The 14847-nt window shown below is 38.9% G+C and overlaps 3 protein-coding genes across 7 annotated transcripts; 1 reads left to right on the forward strand and 2 right to left on the reverse strand.

The window, feature by feature from the left end:
- Positions 1 to 34: 34 nt before the first annotated feature.
- Positions 35 to 4448, forward strand: LOC143710366 (uncharacterized). The gene is made up of 7 exons (XM_077201314.1): positions 35 to 74; positions 461 to 512; positions 624 to 709; positions 827 to 2152; positions 3415 to 3539; positions 3708 to 3800; positions 3920 to 4448. Exons 2-7 carry the CDS (start codon positions 485 to 487, stop codon positions 4017 to 4019), a joined length of 1758 nt encoding a protein of 585 aa, XP_077057429.1. The 5' UTR covers positions 35 to 74; positions 461 to 484; the 3' UTR covers positions 4020 to 4448.
- Positions 4449 to 4666: 218 nt separating this feature from the next.
- Positions 4667 to 5734, reverse strand: nanos3 (nanos homolog 3). The gene has a single exon (XM_077201315.1). The coding sequence runs from the start codon at positions 5575 to 5577 to the stop codon at positions 5149 to 5151; it is 429 nt and encodes a 142-aa protein (XP_077057430.1). The 5' UTR covers positions 5578 to 5734; the 3' UTR covers positions 4667 to 5148.
- A 1477-nt stretch (positions 5735 to 7211) lies between these two features.
- Positions 7212 to 14728, reverse strand: LOC143710379 (afadin- and alpha-actinin-binding protein). Of its 5 annotated transcripts, none has more exons than XM_077201332.1 (12): positions 14505 to 14728; positions 14285 to 14388; positions 13585 to 13653; positions 13352 to 13505; positions 12887 to 12965; positions 12555 to 12672; positions 11215 to 11365; positions 9958 to 10061; positions 9170 to 9331; positions 7723 to 7798; positions 7438 to 7576; positions 7212 to 7343 (listed from the first exon to the last, which is right to left on the reverse strand). In XM_077201332.1, exons 1-12 carry the CDS (start codon positions 14563 to 14565, stop codon positions 7289 to 7291), a joined length of 1272 nt encoding a protein of 423 aa, XP_077057447.1. In that variant the 5' UTR covers positions 14566 to 14728; the 3' UTR covers positions 7212 to 7288. The 5 variants fall into 5 exon arrangements, with proteins under 5 accessions (XP_077057447.1, XP_077057446.1, XP_077057445.1 ...); XM_077201331.1 differs by having other exon boundaries at positions 7438 to 7579; XM_077201330.1 differs by having other exon boundaries at positions 7438 to 7579; positions 7681 to 7798; positions 13382 to 13505; positions 14505 to 14727.
- Positions 14729 to 14847: the final 119 nt, after the last annotated feature.

Raw genomic sequence — 14847 nt, forward strand, 5'->3', positions numbered from 1 at the left:
ACAGCAGAGCCTCGCGCTTTACGGCACGCAGGAACGCCCCACAGACTCTGACGACTTGTAGTTCAACCGGTGGGGTGTGTCAATTTATTGATATTTTAAGCAATATATTACGCTTTCTGGTAGTTTGTCGGGTTGAAATTGGTTTTCTCTGAGAAAAGGTTCAGAAATATATATATTTTACTAAATATGTTACCACGAATAGCGTCACGAATGTTTCGCGCGCGTATTTGACTTGAGAGTTGATGTCTGTCAGATAAATTATACGTGATATACTTCAGCTTAAAATGTTTATTTTGTTTGTTGAACGTTTTATAATTGGTTATAAGGAAATATTTTATGAATGTGGGTTAGATGAGAATTAAATTAATACATTTAAACAAACAAGCTACAATATTAAAATAATGAAATGAGTCAAGTGTGCCATACATTTGTTTCAACTTGTTTCTTTTTATTCACTTAGCTAAATCTGGGTTTAAACAAGACAATGACCAAAAGAAAATCAAAGACTACAGGTAGCTTGAACCTATGAAAACACAATTATCAGTCAATCTTTTGTAGCTATATTGCCTATTTAATTTTCAAGTAAATACACGTTGATGACGTAAATAAATGTATTTTTGCAGAGTTCAAAGCTCCTAAAAGAACGAAGCCCAGTGCAAAACGACAGAGAAGCACCAAAGAAACAAACCTGTCTGCAGATGAAACTCAGGTTGATTTGTCTTTCAATTACACACAAACAAACAACATTTAGAAGATTTTCTATTTTGATGCTGTTAAATTTGTGTTTCTTTTGCTGATTCACATAACTCGTCTCCTTAATATCTAGATTCAGACACCAAATCCAGAAAACAACAACTCCCATAATGCATCATGCTCAGAGAGGCTGGATGAGCATCAGCCTGAACAGATCACATTACAAATCAGTCAGACAACAGAGTTCCCTGTTGACCCTTGTTTCATGGAAGAAAAAACAAACAATGGAAATGGCACAAACCCAGCTGAGATTGAACAAACTGCAGAGATCACAGTACAAACCCCAGAACCTAACAATAGCGACAAGTACACGCTCTCTCAACCTTTAAATGTTGAAGTTACCAAGGAAGATCAGCCTGACGTAGAGCTGGATGATGAAAAGAGTGAAATCACAAGCAATTCAAACCATGAATCTCAGGACATCATAGATGAGACCTCAGTTGACGAGAGAGGAATTCAGATGACTGAAGATGCAGATCCTCCAGTAAAGAGGAAAATAAGAAAGAGGATGGGAATGTGTCGGCTTGGAGATAGGAAAAAGATGCTCAAGAATGTGTTTGGAGAAGGACTGGAGAACGAGGCAGGTCAAGATATTAACGAGGAGTCGGTGATGATCAGTGACGATTTAAAGAAGGATAGCTCAATCTCTCTTGAAGAGGTTTCAGGATCCTCCTTCCCAACCTCTTGCCCAGTAGAAGAACTGGAAAAACTGGAGGAGCCCGATGTGCAGAATGGGAATGAAGTTCAAGTTCAGATATTGGCTGAATGCATGTCAAACGAGCAAGAAATTACTCATGAAACTTACAATACAATCCCGTCCCATGCTAATTCTGATGATCCTCTTGAGGACACTGAAATTGAATGTGTGGAGCGTAGCACTAATAAAAGCAACATTAGAGAAGATAACAAGCCTGAAATGTGTGATGACATCACATCTGAGATTGGTACCGAAGTGACTGTAGATTTAGCTGAAGTTTGCAAGGAATCAACCGATGTTTCGGCTCAAGATGCGGTTGTGATAGAGGGTCCACTTGAAGTCCTCAAAGAGACCAACGAAGAATCAGCATCCACTTCTGAGGTTGCTGATCATTTTGAAGGACTGGTAGTGGGAGGCAACGAGATGGAGGTTGAGGAGTGCTGTCCATGTGAATGTGACATGAACACTTCTATCAGTGGCCAAACCAATGAACAGTGTGTGGAGCTCACGGATATCGCAGTCAACGAGACCGTCAGTGCACTTCCGGTAATCGACGAGATAAAACATAAGAGTGAGTCTTTAGACTGTACTTTGGTTGCTGCATCTGTAACAGCTGAGAACACAGAGGACTGTGAGAACAGAAACTTGTGGAGTTTGTTCTCAGCCGCGGCCCCACCTTGTGGTGAAGACAAAGATGTGCAAGTGAGTTATTCTCTTGAATGAAGAACATACACTTAAAGAAAAGTACAAATGTAAAATTCCTGACATTATTTACTCACTGTCACATGATATACTGCAGGTTGTCCTAAAAGTGCTTTTAAGTTCTAGAAAGGACATAGAAGTATTACAAAAAGTAATATATTTCTATAAGAAAAGGCCAAGATGTAAATTGTTACTCAATGAAAAACTTCTCAAATCGTATTTAAGGGTTAGTTCAACCAAAAATTTTAATTCTGTCATAATTTACTTACCCTCATGTCGTTCCAAACCTGTAAGATGTTAATTTATCTTCAGAACACATGATGTTCAGAACACAGATATTTTTAATGAAATAGGAGCGATTTCTGTCCATCTATTGACAGCTTCCACATTGAAGCTTCAAGAAGTTGAAGAGATTTTAAAAGTAATCCATATGAATCGAGCGGTTTAGTCCAAATTTTATGAAGAGACTTGATCGCTTTATATGATGAACAGATTGAATTTAGGCTTTTATTCACATATAAACACGATCAGCAAACATAAACAGAAGCTAAACTTTTCTTATTACACGCGAGAACAAACGTCTTGGGGAAGCAAAAATGAATTATGAGAATGAACCTCATTGGTTCTTGCTGAAGCTCAAACACGATGCGTAACACGAGAATTAACCTCATTGGTTCTTGCTGAAGCTCAAACATGATGCGTAAAATGAGAAAGAACCTCATTGGTTCTCGCACGTCAACCAATCATGCTTGAGCTTTCGTTTGCCATATCTGATGTACGTTGATGGATGTCTATATGTGAATAAAAGTTCAAATTAAATCTGTTCATCCTATATTGACCGTATTTAAGATTTAAGGTGAACCAACCCTTTAAATCAAATATATCAAGATTAATTGAACTACATTTGACAACAATGTCTAGACACGCAAAAATCAATGTCGTTGTACCTCAAACCTGGTGTTAAAAGCTTTACTTGAATTGAACTTGATTTGAATTTAGCTGAAGGGGAAGAAAAAAAGACTTCTAGCTTTATAATGGCATGATAGATTAAATATGATTGCAGAATTGTCATTTTTGTATGTAGAGTTCCTTTGAAACACCAGAACCACTACTTTGGATTTATTAAAGACTTTATGTTTGTTTTCCATACCATAAGTCGACGAAATAATGTGGGCTTTAGTTTGATAAATAATAAGTGTACAAAACTCTTACATGTCCTTTAAAGTCAACATTAAGATACTAAAACAGAGCTGGATCATCAGTCAGTTTCAGAGCATGATGGTTTACCGAGTGAAAGTCACGAGCCTCATCCTGCTGAACCCGATCCCTCCAGCCCATTATCCATCCACTCCGTGACAGATTCCCAGCTCAACAACATCCCTCTGAGGTGAGACGAGTACCAACGGTTTACTTTGACTCGGTCTACTCTTGTTTAATTGGTTACATTTCAGAATTGACTGCCTTGGACTCATTAATGTGCTGTATAATACAAGAACGTTTGTATACCGTTTAAAAAATACGGTTTTGTCCATTTTCATGGTTTACTTTTGCTCAGTTTGGAGGACTTCCCCATCGTAGAAGACACTTGTGAACTGGAAGACGCCTCAGACCTGGTGTGTGGCCTTATCAGAGATCTCACATCTCTCAAGTAAGTCATGAATTGTAGAAGTCTTGAGAACTTCTACCACAGAAAACATGATTCTGGTGTTGTGGTTTACACTGTAACCTTTGACCAAAAACCAACATAACTTTGATGTTTTCTTGTAGTCGGATAGTGAGAGATGCACACAGGAATATTGGACTTCTGCAACCAGGCCGAAAACCTGCAAGACCACAGTTTCGCAGCATTTATGGCCCTCAACACTAGAAGTATAGGCATCAGTTTCTGAATATGTTCTAACAATGGATATGGTTGACAATTTGACAAATGAAAGAACACTGGATAATTTGCACCAATTCAAAGTGATTTACCTGTAGTAACAGTGCTACAAACCACTTGTTCACATATTGTTCAGTTACATGTGTTTGAAGTTTGTTCACATCTTTGTGTCTTAGAGCAAAAGCTCATCTTGTATGGAGCTGTTCTGTTTCAGCAAGCCAAAGTTAACTTAAGAAGTTCAAGCAAAGTAGTAAACATTGTAATTCTTTTAATCACATGTTGTGACCTTAAATCGGTCCATCCTCTTGTGCAAAACTACACAGTAAATACTACATTACTCTTTACCATTGTAGTGCATGTTTGATTCTGTATGAGCTTGTTTTGTAAAACTAGACATTAAAAAAGTGCTAAAATTGAGCTGGTTTCAATTAAAGTGCTGTTATGGTACACAAACAAATGGGTTCTAAAAATATAGTGAAAGATTTCTATTTTTCATTTAACTTAAACCAATTTTTAGTGTAATTTGGTACTTGAAAAACACATTTCACAATATGACAAAACCTGATGATCATGATTTCCAGCACAATTAGAGAAATTATAAAGTGGAGAGTAAGGGAAATAAATAAAACAGAACCTTTTGTAGATTGTGCCATTTTGTTTGTTATTGATGCAAAACACAGGCATCTCTCAAGAGAAAAACACCTTACATTAACAGTAAAATATATATTTTTTAAATAGTTATAAAGTCTCACAATAAAAAAGGTGCTATATAAAATACCAAATATTTTTCTTTATCAAAATAAAGAGCTTGTTTGCAGAGAAGAGTTGAAACGCGGTTGCACCTGTAGCAAGCCTAATGCCTGGTGTACAAGTTTGTTCACAAGGGGGTAAAAAGAAAAGTGAAACACACAAGACCAGTGCACACAACTGAAGGAAATCCAAAGAAAAAGTGCAAAACCAAACCGTGGAAGCACACATGCATGCAAACTCACACACAAGCCATTACGTATAAAACAAACAGTTAAAACTTAACATTAAAACCTTCGGTAAAAGTGTCCTTTCAAATCGTCTCGTTGTCTAGCTCCTTTGCGGGTCAGAAATGTCCCGTTCAACATGTTTATTTCTTGGCGTACACGGAGCTGTATGTTTTCTCCACCAGCGGGCAGAACCTCTTCGTGTGCGCTTTGGCCCCGGTGGCCCCGCACAGGGGACACATGTACTGGCTCAAATACGGGCAGGTCACACTCCCAGTACGGTCTTTAAGATAGTGTGATCTGAACACGACCTCACTCTCGCCGTTGTGCTTGCAGAAACTGCAAAACATCCTCTCGTGTTGGTCGTTTGAGTTCTTGCAGGGTCCCTCGCTCGTCTCTGTCGTGCGCGCGCGCGTCGGGCCGCTTGGAGACTCCTCGCGCGCGGCGGTTGTTGTTTCACTGTTGCCCTCATCCGAGCCTGATTGCTGTCCCGACCGATGCATTCTGCTCACCAGGTCTGCCAAACCCAGATAGTCCTTCCAGGGCTGGAAATAATAATTTCTAAACTCCATGGATCTATGAGCTGACAGGACGTAAAGGAGAAGAGAAAAAAGCCATGTCACACTCGCCACCAAAACAACTTGCACGCGCTGAACACGCGTGGGGTTTAAAGGGCAGACGTCACAGCAGAGACCAATTAGGGCATGATTGGTTTACCAATTGTGTCCTCTGAAGAAGAAGAAAAAATTGGTAAGTGAAATAGATTTCCTTTGAAACTCTGGAGTTACTATTGTAACAATTTGGTGTAAGTGTTCACAACAAAAACCCGTTGTACATTGATACTGGTTGGAGAAGAAGCGTTTTTGTAATATGAAATACTCTGGCGTTTTAAAAAGACCTCGTACAATCGTAACATACAAAAAAACGAGTACAGAACCTTTATTTTGGCAAACAAAAACAAAAAATTCAAGATTCAATTACTTTGCCATCTGAATTTTGTCTATTCCTCACAAGAAAGACTACACACAAAACACGCAAAGACTATAAATATAAAATTATACACAATAAGGGGTAACAAGTGTAAACAAGAACATTAATTTTAACATTATTTTATTATTTCAAGACATTGTTTAACTAGCATTCAAAACCAACATACAAAACCACAACAACAACACAAAAGTGGATTTTTGAATAGAAATCTTTGGTTCCACAGACAGGGCTTAGATTAAGCCAGAATTCAGCCCTATAACAATTACGTCGATTTTACCATATCAATGCGAGTGCAGTGAACATGTGGAAACTGTATCAATAACAGTGCATACATTAGCCGAGCTCTAGCGTGAATGACTGATGTAACATAAACGTTGGTAGAACAATCTTGCTCCATCCTTAATCTTTACTCAAAGTAGTGAGAACGACAGACAATCTGCATTAATAGACGCAGTTGTAGGTAATAGTGGCCCACAGCTGATTAGCAGAAAGTAAGAGAGTAATAATGTGAGTTAACCAGTTAGCAGGAGACCTACACAATATAAAACTCAAAACTAAGTATTTTGAACACCATCTTTCAAGAGCAAGCGGTTTGCGAATCATAAAATAAAGGGAACACAGCAAAAGTTTAGGATTAAATACTGTGGTATCTTGGTAAAGATGAATTTTAACCACTGATTCTACACATGCTCGTCCTTGGGAAGTGTAAAAAACTGGCTTTACCTTCACATTGTAGAGAGCACAGCATCTTCTCGACATGATGCTGTCCAGCATCCACAGGAATCAGCAAAAGCGTTTGAGGTTTTCCTTGGTACCTGCACGCGCAATAAGTGGGCGGGAAATATGCTAAGGATTCTTGTTGACGTCACAACGAAACGGCTTATGACTCGTTTAAAAAACGATTCATTTAATTGACTCAGAGTCGACTCTTACTTTTGAAAGACAACTTTATATACAGTGCACTTTCAGATTTAAAACTTTGCAGTATGTTTTCATTCACTTAGAGGTATGATACACACTACATGAAAGGTCATTTTCAAAATTCCATAATAGGGGCCATTTAAGCCTTGTCTGTGGAAACCGGACATTGAGCTTGTGACAACTAGCCCCGGTCTCAGCCACAGCTTACAAAGCAATATATGCAATTGTGAATATGAAGTGTGCATTTGTGAGAGATGCTGATATGCTGGAAAGAGAAAACACAAGGAAATTCCCCATATAATGCAAATCTTTATTTTATTTATTCAAAAAAGACAAACTTCAAAAACACAGTATTTCCTTGAAGCCTGTGAACTAAAAGGGCCAGTCGGTGTGGTGTTCATCAGGTGACACAAGGGTCCGCCGAGACCTGAGAGACAGAGAGAAAAGGACAGCACTGAGTCCGACTGTATCATTCACCTCTCATTTCAGTGCGTGACAGAGATATTAAAGAGATATTAGACCTGCGGCAGGGCAGTTTAAGAGCGGAGTACAGCTCAGGGGTGTTGGGGGTCATGACCCTGTTCTGACGGGACCCTGGCATGACCTCTGACCCCTCAGATGATGATGTGGCACACGGAGAGAGAGAGAGCTGATCCGGAGCTGCTACACACACACACAGAGGGCTGTGTTATAGTGCGATATGAATGCTGTAGTGGTGATCTATATCTATATGTGTGTGTGTGTGTGTGTGTGTATGTATGTACGGAGGTCGCTGAGCGCTGTGCTCTCTCTCCTGTTCCACTGACAGCTTTTCTTGACAGGAGAAAAACTGAGGAACTCGGACTTCAAACGGGAGGCTTTCTGCTGCTCAAACTCGCTTCTCTGAAACACACACACACACACACACACACATACACACACACACACACACACACATTAACAGGCTGAGGGACAATGTAGGATTATTAAGCATTATAAGGAGTAATTCACGCATGATATTCACAGACAAATTCCTTGTGTGTGTAAAAATACTTGGCAATGAAGCTATATCTGATTCTAAAAAATTAAATCCTTTTATTTATTCAATATGCTGTTATTGTTTTCAATAGAAGACAAAATGAAAATGCAAGCCTTCACTCAGTCTGTTCATATAACAAAATTTTTATTATACTTCATGGTGATTTTATTTTTTATTTGAAATTCGACAATTCCCTGGTCAAAAATCTGTGTAACTATTATTCAAAATGTCTCATTTTGTTCTCTGCAAAGTGTGCTGGGTGATTTGTTTGCTGTAATGACAAAGCTGATCATTTTCAAACTTTATTTCCAGAACTATGACTGTCAATTTAAATATTTATAAAATTATATTTAATTATATAAAAAATAGCTTAAAATAGAAATATTAAAAAAAATGAAGTTAAGTTTCATTAACTGAATTAGTAAGTTTGTAAATAATTTTTTACCCACAAATAATTTCTCTTTTAGAGCATAACCAGAAAAATGTTTATTGTAAAATAAAAATGATAAAACACCCATGACTTTAAGATTTTATTAATTCCCATGACTTTTCCAAATCTAGACTTGGAAAACCTTCATATATGAGGGATTTTTAAAGACCGTGAGGACTCTAGTTTTTAAAATAAAAATAACAGGTGATGAGGAGGTGACTTCAAATTAGAAATATCCTGAGTTTATTTGTTTTAGTTTATTTTAAAGCTTGTATTTTTTTTAATTATAATTTCACCAAAATCACCCCTTGGAAGTTTGCCTGGTTGAGAATTAGGGGTACGTTTACATGATAATGATGAACCAAAAACAGAAAAGTTTCTCCTTTTGTGTTTTTGAAAAGTTTCACGTACAGAAGACGACAAGGCTGTCAAAACGAGGTTTACAAGGATCCGAGAAAACAATTTAAAATACTGTATTTTTAAATCTTGGCCAGTAGATGGCGATATCAGTTTGTATAGAAACAACCCGCCTATAGACTGAACATGTAATGTGCATGACATCACAGTTTTCACAAAATTCACGATTTTGTAGGTTATACAAAAAACTTTTCAGTTTTCAAAAGTTTGAAAACTTTCAGTCGCCCAAAGCACCATTGACGTGTAAATAAATCAGCCAAAATTCATAAAAAGTTTTTAGTTAAGTGTCATATCTACACCCGTGGTTCCTCTGTCTGTGTAAACTTGAGGAGATCTGACTTCATCCACTAAAAAAAACACCCGCTGATTCAACGTAAGTGTCTCTCACCTCATGACCCAATCGGATAGCCGCCTCAGTGAAGGCCCGCCTCTCTCGCTGGAAGCTCCGCCTCTGCCGGTTAAGCTCCTCCCAGCGGTCCTGTAGCCGCTCCCACTCCTCCAGATAGTAGCAGTCCATAAGCACAGCGGGGAGAGGCGGAGTCACATTGTCCTGAGAGAAAACACTCACTTTACTGTGGTAAACACCGAGTCGGACGGGACATCAGGGCTACGCTCAGCCTCGACAAAAAGTTGCAGACCGCTTTTTAAACGGAAACGGTGGAGCGTTGAACACCATGTTCTGATGACGCATGAGTTGCAACGACGGCAGCTGAGAAGGCCATTCTTTGTGTTCTTGAGCCTGATGAAATCGGTATAAATACGCGTTTAATACTGCAAAATACACTTGATGTTACAGTCACTGCCCTTGCCGTCCAGAATAAAAGAGAACATCCCAATCGAGTGAAGGGATTCCTGTGGTTCCCAATTATCGCATTTCCAGATGAAAAGACATCCTGTATCTTCTAATATCCTCAATTGTTGCGTTTATCGGACACATTTGTGAACGACTTTACTTGGACCCATTGTGCGAGCTGTCTCTTTAATACCGCATGGTTTATATAGGCTACATGTTGCTGCTGATTGGGCTGACATTTGACACGCCCACTAAACAAGAGAAAACGTATCTGAAACCCCGTTGCACACCCTTTCCAGGAAACATGTCGTTCAACCCGGAAACCGTAGGAAAACGTAGCGCACCGGTTTGAGCTTGAACGTGCCGCCGCTCTGGTGTCTGACCTGCAGTAAGTCCTGCTGGACTCGGATCAGCTCCCGGCTCTGCTCCACTTCCTGCTCCAGATGAGCCAGCAGCTTCTCCTGGTCCGTTCCTTGAGCTACAGCACCTGATGAGCACACACACACACATATATACAGTCAAACCAAAATGAATTCCATCACCGTCAATGTTGCTGCAACCATATACTCCTTCTAGAAGTCTGAGATCAAGCGATAAGAACCTGTTATTAGTCCCACATTCCAGACTCAAACGCAGAGGGGATCAAGTATTTTCTGTGGTCGGGCCTCAGTTGTGGGACAGTTTGCCGTTAGAAATTAGGATCGCCCCTTCCGTGATCACTTTTAAGTCACTTCTAAAACGCACTTGTTTTCCATGGCCTATAGTTAAGGCTGGTTGGTTTTACAATTTTCCATTGAGTCTGATACTGTTTTTGCCACTCCTGGTTCTTCCCATTATATGTTTGAGTCTGATACTGTTTTTCCATTTTTTAAAATCTGACACTGCCATCTCTGTTTTACTATTTTATATTTGACTCCGATACGGTTTTGCTACTCCTGTTTTAAGGCTGCTCTTAGCTTTGCTGCCCGTATTTGTGTTGTGTTGTTATGCAGGTATTATTCTCTGAAAAGGTCACATTAGCAATTAAAGAAAAAACACTTAAAGCATGGCCAGGTCAATGTGTCTGAATAATTTTTTATCCCAAATTTTAATAAATTTTACTCAGTAACGTGCGGTGAAATCTTGTCATGGGTAGGCTGTGACCTGTCAATGTGGCATACATGTTCATATATTCATTCAGTTAATGTAGCAACCCAAGTTCATATCAGGCATCATCACATCGCTGCCTGCATATACAGCAAAGTCAGTCATATGTGAGGCTAATGCACAATCAAATCTAATAATCAAATGAATGGACACATCTATCTTATGACTTATACAACAAACAAATGTTTTGTGCGGGACACAGTAAGAGAGGGAGGCCAAATTTTTATAAATTTTACTGGTAGTCCGCTGTATTTCTGGGTATAATATGTCACAGTTTACTTTATTTTGCTATCCTCCCTTACATAGATGAACTGTAGTGTCCTGCACTAGTAGTAAAAAAATAAATAAAACAAAATTATAAAATTAATTAATTTTATTAATTAAAAAATAAATCTGATTAATTTTTGGTTTGACTGTATATATTCATAGATAATCGTTGACTTCCGTCCTTAAACCCCCCTTTAACATGTCAATTTCAAGCATCCGGTTCTTACTCTGAGACACGAGCTCCCGGAGTCTTTTTTGGACTTGCACCCACTCCTGGACCACACCTCCGGTCACATGATCACCAAGGATCTGCTCTGATTGGACCAGCACATTGTCTTTGTCCTCATCCCCCAGTCCTGTATGGTCATCTTGTAGTATCTAATTAGGAAGATTTTACCATATGATACACCCAATTTGCATACTTCATATCCTAAATAGTAACGTGTGCATCATGTACTACACTGAAAGAAGCAGACTTTGCAATACGCTTATTTCACGTAGCCGTTATTTTGAAATTGAAAGAGAGGCTCCGGTGGGAAGAAAACCGGAAGTGTCGCCTTTAATCATAGGAGAGTCGCGAATGCGATGGCGTATTGTTGTGTTTGATGTAGAAATTAGTTATTCTAAAAATGTACATACATTTCTTTAATACTTTAGACTATTATACAGTGAAATTCATTTCTATGTTTTTTTTTCAGAAAGTAAAAAAATAAGCAGGAACGAACTATACATATCATATATTGGATATTAACATCCAATAGTGTAAATCGCGGCAGCAGCTTCAGGTTGGTAATCCAAGGCATTGTTGTTTATAGTTACTTCCGGGATTTTTCCCACCGGAGCCTCGCTTTCGATTTCAAAATAACGGCTGCGTGAAATAAGCGTATTCAGAGGCCATTTTCAAATAAACAGTTGGAGGCCCCTCCTCCCCAATAATGAAAGTCAGCTAAAATGAACTTCTTGTTCAGTGAACTGTTGTATGAAATCAATAGGCTATCATATTTAAAAGCGCACTGATGTTCGGGAAAACGGCACTCTATATCCTGTTACAAGTATTAAAACAAAAACTTATACAGGGAAATTTTTGCCCTGTATATTTAGATTTTTTGGGGGGGGGGGGGGGGGGCATTTTTTATTAATTTTGGTGGCATTTTTGCTCCAAGCCCCCGTTAATTTCGATGATGTCAGTTTGGTGGCCCGGGGCAGAAGTGGGATGGTGACCACTTCTGTTGAAAGGCCGATTTCATGTGAAACCGCAAGGCTGCTACTGAACAGGTTTCGAATCAATTACTTTTTCATTTGAATAAAAAAACAAAAAAACAATAATTTGAAAGCTCAGCAGTCTGTAAGAACTTTAGAGTTCAGTAATAGTCAATTTAGCATAGGAACAGTATGTTGCAAAGGGGTCTGTGGTGTCAAGACATGTTTTAATTGATGTAGTAGAACGTTTTTCTGCACTCTCAGAATTACGCATTTGCCCAATACCGGTGAAGAACATCCTTTTACAGTATAGTTTGTGCGAAATATTAGGAAATCTTTCCAGTGCATGTGCAGGGGTCTCTCTCACCTGTGCCATGTTATTTCTGAGCATGTGCAGTAGTGTGGTGAGCCCGTGCCGTAGTTTCATGGCCTCTCTGAGCTCAGCTTCTCTTCGGTCCAGCATCAGACGCAGTGCTTCTTCCGTCCTGCAGGAGAAAACACAAAGCGCTCGAGCCAAAAGACTTGTTTTGGGGGGGAATATGCAAATATTTTCTATACTTTTCTTCCACAAATAATTCCTGTTCCTCAAATTTTACATAAAATATGCTTAAGTCTGTATTAAAGCACATTATTGCAAATTACACAAATATTCTGATGGATTAAAGCACGTTGTACGGTATATCTGTTCATTGGTCGTACCTCCCATCAGCCTTTGCGGGCCTGAATCCAGGCTCTCTTCGTCCTGTCCGCTTTGGCAACACATTTATGATCTCCATGGCTATACATGGGGAATATTGTTGTCACTGTGCAGTTTGTGGGTTTCATGGTGCATGCATCCTAATTTAAAGTTTTGTGGCTTTTAGTATGCAAGTTAACGCGCTCATAAAACTTGAGGAAAAAACGCACAAAAATACTGATGACATCTTGTTTCCCAGACAGCAACATAGTGTCCGCCCAGATCCGGGCCACATCTGGTAGGCTATGTGTATCCCACGCGTACCAGATATGGGCGACACTATGCTGTCTGGGTTGTGTATAATATAAACCTACTAAGAATATCATTTGTGACAAATTGTTGCGAGTTAACGAGGGCAAGTGTTTCAAAAAGGGAAAGGACAGAATATTAAGGTAGTGAATGAAGTCGCTAGAAGTTGAACATGAAACCGTATTGTAACCGCGGGCCGCGAGTCTCACACACTCCGCGCTGCTTGTGTCTGTCGGAGAGCTGAGAGAGTTTCTCCCTCATGCGGCTGATGTTCTGCTCTCTGCGCTTCAGCTCTGCCCCCTGCTGGTGACAGCGACACTGCAGCCGCGCGCACTACACACACACACACACACACACACACGCGTCAACTGGTGCGCTCTACTGCAGGAATTATAATATATCACATCACAACCTTATCTCTTTCAGTAGTCAGAGCATCTTGTAGCCTGGAGATGTGCAGGTCCTTCTCCATAAGCTGCTCCTGTGAAAGACAATAAGCTCAGTCAGTCTTTAACATAGGCCTAACATAACAACAATTAGGAATACTATTATTATACTATTAAATGTTTTTATCCCAATATATACATTTTATATATTGGGATAAAACCCCAAGATATACATCTCATTTTCAAGGCGATCCCAAAATATAATATAAAATTATTTAGCAAATAATTTAATATCACAATGAATTTTTTTATAATATAAACATAATTAAGAATTCATTGGTAATATTATTTATATATTGGGATAAACCCCTTGAGATGTACATCTTGTTTTTTATGGGGTGCCATAACATAACACATTTTATGTTAATATATAACTTAATTAGCCAATAATAATTGTATTAATATTAATTTATACAATGCCATAATTAAATATTATTTGGTAAGATTTGTATTTTGGGATAAACCGATTTACATCTCGTTTTTGATGGGCTCGCATAATATAAATCATGAACTAAGAGGCAGTAAAATAAATACTGCCATGATGTGTAAGAAAATAAGCATAACTAATGTTATGTATAGAGTAATAAATTCAATATTTAGAGGTTGTTGACAGGATTTGCCTTGACTTGTGATGTTAATGTGACGTGTTTATTGAGGCACGTGAACCTGTAAAGATGTGATCGGGTCTCTGTGCTCTTCTCTGAAGATCCGGTGTGTGAAGCTGAGTGTGGTTTCATCATGATGAGGCACACACACCGAGTTCAGCATCTCTGACACACACAAGAAAAACTCAAGCTGCTCTTTCTGACCGTTAACATCAGCATATCCTCAGTCTCACGTGTGTGTGTGTGTGTGTGTGCGTGTGTGTGAGAGAGATCACACTTACCTGAGCAGTCTCGAGCTCCGATACGAGACGATGGTGATCTCGTGAGATGTTTGTGTGCCATATAACCCTGCAGATACTAACAGCACAACATTAGAAATAACTGTAACAGAAAACACTGATGCCTTGTGCAACTTCTCTTTTCCATTGCACGAAAAATAACCAGAGGTGATTGTGAAATCTGTAAACCATAAACCACAGCAATTTGTCTTGTCTTTTTTTTGTGTGGCAATTTGAATAACATTAAGTAATTTATCAAAACATTTATGTTAGCATAAATGAAGTCTCTGACTGATACATAAGCAAATATGTTAACCTACAAGTCTTACCAGAGCACAAAAAATCT

The sequence above is a fragment of the Siphateles boraxobius genome, unplaced genomic scaffold (genome assembly GCF_051911475.1).
Source record: "Siphateles boraxobius isolate OS27281-9 unplaced genomic scaffold, OSU_SipBor_1 47, whole genome shotgun sequence".
Taxonomy (NCBI): Eukaryota; Metazoa; Chordata; class Actinopteri; order Cypriniformes; family Leuciscidae; genus Siphateles; species Siphateles boraxobius.

Bases quoted from the DNA above. Each gene is read 5' to 3' on its own strand.
- LOC143710379 (XM_077201328.1), bottom strand. From the start codon at position 14,565: ATGGCACACAAACATCTCACGAGATCACCATCGTCTCGTATCGGAGCT. The intron at 14,389-14,504 runs GTAAGTGTGATC...TGTGTGTGTCAG, and splicing joins CGGAGCTCGAGACTGCTCAG to AGATGCTGAACTCGGTGTGT. The intron at 7,344-7,437 runs GTCTAATATCTC...TCTGTCTCTCAG, and splicing joins CTTAAACTGCCCTGCCGCAG to GTCTCGGCGGACCCTTGTGT.
- LOC143710366 (XM_077201314.1), top strand. From the start codon at position 485: ATGACCAAAAGAAAATCAAAGACTACAG. The intron at 513-623 runs GTAGCTTGAACC...GTATTTTTGCAG, and splicing joins AAGAAAATCAAAGACTACAG to AGTTCAAAGCTCCTAAAAGA. The intron at 710-826 runs GTTGATTTGTCT...CTTAATATCTAG, and splicing joins TGTCTGCAGATGAAACTCAG to ATTCAGACACCAAATCCAGA.
- nanos3 (XM_077201315.1), bottom strand. From the start codon at position 5,577: ATGGAGTTTAGAAATTATTATTTCCAGCCCTGGAAGGACTATCTGGGT.